This window comes from Ictalurus punctatus, chromosome 24 (assembly GCF_001660625.3).
Source record: "Ictalurus punctatus breed USDA103 chromosome 24, Coco_2.0, whole genome shotgun sequence".
Classification (NCBI taxonomy): domain Eukaryota; kingdom Metazoa; phylum Chordata; class Actinopteri; order Siluriformes; family Ictaluridae; genus Ictalurus; species Ictalurus punctatus.
Genome location: NC_030439.2, coordinates 4,846,234 through 4,855,342, shown reverse-complemented (window position 1 = coordinate 4,855,342; position 9,109 = coordinate 4,846,234). Strand labels below are relative to the sequence as shown.

The following is a 9,109-nucleotide window of genomic DNA, read 5'->3' as shown; positions in this document are numbered from 1 at the left end:
CACTGGGGTGAAATGTAAATAAGTGTGTTTAGACTGCTTGTTTAGATGAGTTTCTTTTCCTTTCTGTCAGGGCCATCGCCTTCCTGGAAGCGCTGGCTTGTGTTAAGTTTGGCCAGGACTTGTTCTCCAAAACACAGGTCATGTATGTGATCCTGTGGCTTGTGTGTGTGGTAAGTAGTTACAGATGAAGGCTTTATGGTTTTCATGTGTTTCTGTAAAACCGATGATAAACATCCTGCGATTTGAAGCCCAGGTCTTTATCAGCTAGGCTTCATGGTAGTTTACTTGTCACTGATAGATGTTTTCTTTCTCTCTCTCTCTCTCTCTCTCTCTCTCACGCAGGCCTTCATTACCTCTCTCTGCCTATATGGGATGGTGTGGCATGAGCAGAAATATGGTGGGAGGCTGAAGGTGTGTTTATATACCACGTACAGTAGGTTGAAGCCTTGCTGCTCAGCCGTTAAAAAACAGATCAGTGTAAATCGCTCGTATCAGTCGTAATCTTCATCAGCTTACTCTTTTTACTTTCGGCCCAAAGAATGGAATTTCCACCCGTTTTGTTCCGTGCTCGTGTTCCGCGTTGAATTTACTCGTGATGTCGCACTCCACAGTAGCGGTTAATGGCTCAAATGAAAGACATTCAGGGCTTTAAGAATTTGCAGTTTCATCATTTATTTATTTATTTATTTCCCCCCCCCCAAGGTTTAAATGTTATAATTGTATTGCGGCAAAAAACTTTAGTTGTGCTGTCCGTTTTATCGCTGTACCAGTGTTATTGTGGAGAGGTGTGAATTGTTTGCCCAGCAGGAGGCTCCCTCCGCTTTCCCATCTCCCTGCTCACCAGCAGCTAAACACAGAGCCACGATACTCCACACACAGAAACCCAACAGTGTCCTGACTAACCTTATAACAGACTTGCAGCGATGAAATAATTCACCTGTTTAGACTGATTGAAAATGTCTGACATGTCGATTTGACTGGAACGTCAGTGTACTGTCAGAAAGGGTTAGTGTGTTTCCAATACAATCGTTCCCCTCTGATCGCTTTAATGACCTTTTACTTTATAGAAGGTCGTGATGTTTTGTATAACCTTGTGTATCTCTTCGTGATAGTGTTATTGTCTGCTTCACGTGTAGTCTGATTAATCTCAGTTGCAGAGCACGTCCGATTGTGACGATAGCAGTTTCATTGACTCCAGTGGTTACACTCCCGACACCATTAAAGGTAACACTTCCAGATGTGCTGGTAGGGATTCGAGCTCTCAGAATGCATTTCACTATTCAAATACTACTCATATTTTCATGATTTTTATGTATTTATTTATTTATTTATTTATTTTTAAACCACATTTGAATGTTTATTATTCCATGCTCTCATTGCCGTCTAACATACATTTACTTAATGTATGTAAGTGAGGATGCTTGTCATTTATGGCATATTTTATTTTCACTTAAAAAAAAAAAAAAAAAAAAAAGTATCGATTTTGGATACAAATGTAAGTTGTTAAACGTTTCTAACAGGTGGCATCAAAGTCACGCTTTTTCGGTGAAATGAAATGGTAGTTTACCGGGCATGTAAATCACCATGTACATAGTGCAATGCCATTATGTCGTACCCTGTGTAGTGAAGTGACCATATACTGTATAATGAACCAGATGCCATTTGGGATTCAGGATAATTGTTGGGCGGCTTTATCGCTCCTCAAGGGAAATTTTCAGCAAATGTAAAAAAAAATAAATAAAAAATAAATAAAAAACGACGAACAGAACTCATCACAGAACAACAAACATGACGTATAACAAATACACAGACACATTTTTACATAGTAAGGTAAGTCAGATATACGGGAGCCAAACTGACACCTGACTATGTATTACACAGCAGACTTACACAATCACATGGGTTCATTTGATAGTGTTTACGCCTGAGAAATTAGTTTATAATATAATTTTTTTCAAAAATATTTCCTTTGTATGTTTTTTTTTTTTTTTTTTTTCTTAAGAAAACCGTTTTCAACCTGTGATGGTGTATTTACTGGTACTGATAATGTCTGTGTATAAAATGACAAGTCCTGTGTTTTTAAAATGACTTTGTTTGCATTATTCCTCCCCAAAGGTGAAAGAGACTCCAGCAACTCCCAGCTGTTACACCAGAGAAAAGGAGGACCGGTGAAGAACAAAGCAACAAACGGAACGAACAACAAACAGTAGCCACGTCGAAGGCGGCGTGTCCGCTCGGCACACGGACCTTACATGGTAAAGGGTTTACAAAGGACATGAATCAAAGAACGAGGAGTGAGGGCAGTTCCACGATCTACTGCTCGACACAAGTCTTTATCACCAAGGCACTAGTCGAGGAAAAACAACAGGTGTTTTTGTGTTTTTCAAGTTAAACTCGGTGTAAAAGCCCATTTGAGAGGACGAATTGTTTGAGAGTAAAACAAAACAAAAAAAACAACGATTTCCTGGGTCACTTTTGCAGTATTTAGAAACAGGATTGTTCCGTTTCCCTATTATTGCGCTGATTCTGATTCACTTTCGTTGATTTCTCTTCATCACTGTTAATAATGGGACAGTTTTGTAGTTTCTTTACAAATGAGGAAAATGCAAATGAATATATTTGGTCATATCCACGTAGTCCTCACTCGTAAATATGCTGGAACACATTTCCAACCGATATTTTTTTTTATCTACTTTAAAACATTAAGCTTTCAAATGACATATATTTTGGAAGCAGTTCTCAAATACTGGAAAAAGTATATATAGCTTGATGTGAAAATATGATTTACACAAAACTGTACTTTTTATTTTTTATAAAAGTTAAACTCTTTCATTTTCTGGCCAAATATAATAACTATAATGAAGTATAAATATAGTCCAATCAATCGCAGCAAAAAACACAATGATGATTCTTTAACCATTTAAAAAAAATAATAAATAAATCTGTGCCAAATTCAATTCCAGTCTTTTAGATTTGTTATAAGATCGGACTGAATTCATGATCCAGCGTTTTTTTTTTTTTCTTCTTTTTTTTTTCTTCTTCTTTTTTTCTGGAATCGGCCCAATACTAATTCTCTGCATCGGATCGGTGCCATCTCTAGTAATAATATAACCTTACAGCCTTGTCGTGCCTTGTTTCTGTTTCTATTAACTATAATAGTTTAGAGCTGGGGTTCTCAGACTTTTTGCATCCAGAGAATCCTTTACCCATTTAAAAAGAAAGAAAAACTCTGCGCACACGTTTAAATTTCCGAACATGATCCGACGGTAATCTCAGATATTAGGCTCATTATTTGAATGCGTCCAGTGATATTTTGGTTATTTATTGGAGCTGTAGACCTTGGAGTTTGGATTGTATAATATAATAACTTGAAGAATGATGGGTTGTAATTTTCACCACTGTGACCAAGGTAAAATTCCAGAGAAAACCCTGCACCCTACTTTGAGGATTATGGGTTTAGGGCTTTTCTTCGGCACACATGCAACTGTGGTGATGCTACTTGAAGAAATATGATGCAAGCTGTGTGTGTGTGTGTGTGTGTGTGTGTGTTGTGAGTACTGAGTACTAAGTACACAAAAATGACTTTGCTCCTTTGTCTATTCTTGACATAAATTAATCTTTGCTGTTGCACAAAGGTTACACAAATATTATATATAATTAACTAATAAACGGATGTTTTTCTCACTTTTAATATGTATATAGGCTAAATAAAGAAAGTCGGTGTTATTTTGATAAACTCAATTAAGGTGCTAGATTAGGGTTTAAAGTCACTGTGAGAATATGTGTGTGTGTGTGTGTGTGTGTAACCTGATTGGACTAACACTGCAGGACTGAATAGCTCTAAAACAAATTGTTCAATTGTTAATCAGCTCTGAGTTTCTCGAGTCCGGTTAGTGGTGCTGTTTCATCTTTTCCAGTTTGGTGCCTTAGTGAAGCAACGGGAACATTCCTGTGCTAGAAATTGCATGCCAGTGCCGCTTTATGGGCTGCAGATGGTCCAGTGATTTAGAGGGTTCTCTCTTTAATGAGTGACCACTATTCCTGAGAGCCAGAATAAAAAATGCATCTTTTTTTTTGGTAGTTTTATTTATTTATTTTTTGTTGACACTTTTTGTAGTATTTCTACTTTCTAATTTCATACTTATTCTTCTATGTATGTCGTTTGATATCATGTGATTTCACGTTTGACTTGTGGGAAAGGATTTAAAAAGCTTTTGTTGTTCATGAAGTCAGTGTGATTCTGCAACCTGACTGATATGAAATTGTTGTAATAGATAGATGCATAAGCACTAAAAAAAACAACAACCTGTAACTGAACCAAGTGATGCGGCTGTCTGATTTCTTTCTTTATTGCCTGAAGAACACAAGTCCAAAATAAAACTGAGGCCTTTCAGGACTTGGTGTGAATAATTAGTGTCCTCACTAAGCTTCTTCTATAGACTATACAGTACACAATGACATTATTGCTGCTCTGTCACTGTTATTTCCATCAATGCTCACATCAGTATCAGGACCTACGATCAGTGACTACGTTTGCATGGACAGCAGTAATCTAATTATTGACCTTCCTCTGAGTAAGATAATAATGTGATTAAAGTGTTTACATGAGGCGCTTTTAGAATACTCCTGTCATGTTCCCGTTTTACATGTTATAGAACATAATTAGATTAACAGCACACGTCATTACGTCACCGCGCCACGCCGTCCCTGCAGAATTTCACGTATCGACATACAGTTGGTCTTCGTCATGGAACCGTATACAGTTTCGGGTGTTTCTATTTAATTTTCTTACGAGCGCTTTAAGTGCGGTTAATTATTTGTCGTGCTGTACGTGCTAATAGACGACTGCTTGAAGCGGTGGGCGTGTCCCAAACCGCGTACTTACCGTCTATATAGTAGCCGAGATACATGTATTTTCCCCACTACAGGCCTAAAGTAGGCAAGTATGCGGTTTGGGACGCAGCCGAACTCTCTTGTTCGCCGTAAAATGTCGAGCACGGCCGTGTGTGATCGTGTCCTGTTGCAGAATGCGGTGAAAACTCTCACACGACGTTCATAATGTGATTAAGGTGTATACATGTCTGTGATACACGTCCATTATGCGACTAAAACAGGAGTACGCCACATGTCTTAATTCGATTATTGCTTACTTCGAGTGTGACTTTAATTAGATTAAGGTAAGTAAAAATTGCTGTTTACATGGTAGGTTCTTCGAGTATGGTCTTAGTAAGGTTAAGAGTGGATTATTGTTGTCCATGTAAACGCAGCTAGTGAATAGAGTACCAGCTGACATTAAAAATATTTATTCGATAAAGCTCGATTTATTCAATATTTACTCGACTGTCGTTGTGATACTAAGGACAGTCATTTCTTAAATCCTGAGGCTTTAAATTTGTTATAAAATCGACTAAAACAATCCTATCGTATCAATGCTTCCAACAACAAAACATTCACAAGAAATAAGGAACTGTTTATTTCACTTTGGTGTAAGAATGGTTAATCTGTTCACAGAATCATGAGATCTGCTTCAAATATAAAAAAGTGATTTATTTTAATCAGTGTCTATTTTTTTTTTTTTAAGAACAGGTTTTTATAATTATTTTAATAAATAAGTTTATTTTCGGCTCTCGTGGTGGCATAGCCGCCTCACAGCTCCAGAGTCCCCGCTTTCTTCCTGAGTTCGGGTTCGTGTCTGTGCATGTTCTCCTCATGTCTGTGTGGGTTTCCTCAGGATTCTCTGGTTTCCTTCTTCCAAAAAAAAACAATGCAGTAGTGTGTGCTGCATATATGTGTGCTGCATATATATCCATATATACTGAGATAGACTTGTGTGTTCCTGGGATAGACTCGGGACTCATCGCACCCAGACCAGGATGGGATTTATTTATAAAGATGAATAAATGGATGAGTAAATAAATTCAACAAAAAAGATCTGTGCATCGATAGTTCCATGCGAAAAAAAAGGGAAGTCCTCGTAAGCAATAATAACTCTGGAAATGAAATGTTAGAAAGGTTTTTATTCACTTTGTACAACAGTTAGTTCCAGTCCATTCATTTGATTGGAGAAATGGTGTTCCAAGAGTGTTGATATTTAGTATGCTACATTTCCCAGTGTGAGTCTAGCAAAAAGTCTCCCAAACGTCTCCATACATAGGGAAAATTAACACTCTAGCAAAATGTCTTCTCAAATTTGTTATATTTAGTTTATATATATATATATATTATATATATATCTATCTATCTATCTATCAGATAGCCTTTGATCGGTGTAAATTGTTATTATTTTGTCTTCTGGGAAATGTAAATATCTTCTGTAGCTTTTGAAGGGCAGTATTAAATGAAAAAAAAAACAAGATATTTAAATTGTTATTATTTTAAGTGTAAATTCAGTTATTATTGTGTCTTGTGGACTATATGTAAACATATACGAAATTTAAAAAAAAAACAACACAAAATGCAATTTTAATGATCCCTCTGATTGTTTTTTACTTTTGCATGTAAACTTATGACCTCGACTGTAACACAGCTCAGGGGTTCCCAAACTTTTCCAGGGCAAGGCCCCCCAAATAGCATTAACATTTGACCGACGCCCCCCTTTTGCAAGATGTCTTTAAAACATATTAAAAATACAATTCAATTCACTTCAATTCAATTTTATTTGTGTAGCGCTTTTTACAATAGACATTGTCTCAAAGCAGCTTTACAGAAATATCAACACGGTATACAGATATTAAAGGTGTGAATTTATCCCAACTGAGCAAGACACTGAGTGGCGACGGTGGTGAGGAAAAACTCCCTAAGATGTTTTAAGAGGAAGAAATCTTGAGAGGAACCCGACTCAGAAGGAACCCGTCCTCATCTGGGTAACAACAGTTAGTGTGAAAAAGTTCATTATGGATTTATATGAAGTCTGTATGGCGTTAGGAGCAGCCGTAGTCCCAGCAGTCTGGAATTAAAGAAGATTTGAGCTCCATCCAGAGGCTGAAAGGATCTGGATCTCTAGTATCTCCATAAATTCGTGTGGGGCTCGGCGAAAGGAGAGAGGGAGAAAGTAGAACAGAATCTAGTCAGGGTAGGCTTGAGTAAACAAATACGTTTTAAGCCTAGACTTAAACACTGAGACTGTGTCTGAGTCCCGAACACTAATAGGAAGACTGTTCCATAACTGTGGGGCTCTATAAGCGAAAGCTCTTCCCCCTGCTGTAGCCTTCACTACTCGAGGTATCGTCAGATAGCCTGCATCTTTTGATCTAAGTAGGCGTGGCGGATCATATAAAATCAAAAGGTCGCTTAGATATTGTGGTGCGAGACCGTTTAGTGCTTTATAGGTTAATAAGAGTATTTTATAATTAATGCGAGATTTCACTGGGAGCCAATGCAGTACTGATAATATCGGTGTGATATGGTCGTATCTTCTAGTTCTAGTTAGGACTCTAGCAGCTGCATTCTGGACTAACTGGAGCTTATTTATATTCCTACTGGAACATCCAGACAGTAAGGCATTACAGTAATCTAATCTAGAGGTGACGAATGCATGAACTAGTATTTCCGCATCATGTAGTGACAATATGTTTCTTATTTTAGAAATATTTCTGAGATGAAAGAAGGCTATCCTAGTAATATTATCTACATGAGCATCAAATGATAGGCTGGAGTCAATAATCACTCCAAGGTCTTTAACTGCTGCACATGATGAAACAGAAAGACCATCCAGAGTAACCATGTGATCAGAAAGGATACTTCTAGCTACACGTGGGCCTAATAAAAGTATTTCTGTTTTATCAGAATTAAGTAGAAGGAAGTTAATTAACATCCAATGTCTAATGTCCTTTACACAATCCTCAACTTTACTAAGCTTATGTCTGTCCTCTGGCTTCGCTGAAACATACAACTGTGTATCATCAGCATAACAGTGGAAGCTAATTCCATGTTTACGAATAATTTGACCTAGGGGTAGCATATATAAAGTAAAGAGCAGTGGGCCTAAAACAGAACCCTGTGGAACACCAAAAGTAACCTCAGTACGCATGGAGAATTCACCATTTACATCTACGAACTGATAACGATCGGTCAGATAAGACCTGAGCCAGGAGAGGACTGTTCCCTTAATACCAACAACATTTTCTAATCTATCAAGGAGAATAGTGTGATCTATAGTATCAAAAGCTGCACTAAGGTCGAGTAACACAAGCAGCGAGACAAAACCCTGATCGTAAGTCAGTAGAAGGTCATTTACTACTTTAACTAACGCTGTCTCTGTGCTATGATGAGGTCTAAATCCTGACTGATACATTTCATGAATGTTATTCCTATCTAAGTACGAGCATAACTGCTTTGCTACAACCTTTTCTAACATCTTAGAGATGAAGGGGAGATTTGATATTGGTCTATAGCTGGACAATTGAGACGGGTCAAGATCAGGTTTTTTAATCAAGGGTTTAATAACTGCTAATTTAAGTGATTTAGGTACATAGCCACTGCTTAGGGAAGAATTGATTATATTTAGAAGTGGCTCAATTACTACTGGACCAATCTGTTTAAACAAACATGTAGGTACGGGATCTAGTATGCAAGTTGATGAATTGGCTGAAGAGATTAATGTAGCTAGTTCGGTCTCTCTAAGCGGAGCAAAACACTCTAAACATTGATCTGATATTGCTACACTGTCATGTAATGGGTTTGTTACAGTACTGTCCAGTTTTAATTTAATGGCCTGTATTTCACGTCTAATATTTTCAACCTTATCATTGAAAAATTTCATGAAATCTTCACTGCTATGTAATGATTGAGTGTTTCTCTCTGTAGTGGTTTTATTCCTAGTTAAATACAGACTTCTAAATATATCCCCCTTTTTTTTAAAATTAATAATTACTTCTTACATCTTTACATTACATTACATTAGGAATTGAGTGTGTGTGTGTGTGTGTGTGTGTGTGTGTGTGTGTGTGCTTGTCGAGTGAGAATTTATTTTTCACACCAAATTGTTGAGGCCCCCCGGGCGCCCCCTGGCGGCCCCCAGTTTGAAAACTACTGAAATATATAACCAAGCATGACCAAAAAAAAAAAAAAAAAAAAAAACATTATAGAAAAACGTACATATTAAACAGTT

At 37.3% G+C, this 9,109-nt stretch overlaps 1 protein-coding gene across 4 annotated transcripts in view; it reads left to right on the top strand.

Moving 5' to 3' along the window:
- ptdss1b (phosphatidylserine synthase 1b) overlaps positions 1 to 4,317 on the top strand; it is a 16,427-nt gene extending 12,110 nt beyond the window's left edge. For all 4 annotated transcript variants that reach the window (XM_017455136.3, XM_053675388.1, XM_053675390.1 and 1 more), the window contains 4 exons: positions 71 to 170; positions 343 to 411; positions 1,152 to 1,224; positions 2,116 to 4,317. In XM_017455136.3, the coding sequence (XP_017310625.1) occupies positions 71 to 170; positions 343 to 411; positions 1,152 to 1,224; positions 2,116 to 2,210 (337 nt within the window). In that variant the 3' untranslated portion in view covers positions 2,211 to 4,317. The remainder of the gene's footprint in view (positions 1 to 70; positions 171 to 342; positions 412 to 1,151; positions 1,225 to 2,115) is intronic.
- The last annotated feature ends 4,792 nt before the right edge of the window (positions 4,318 to 9,109 follow it).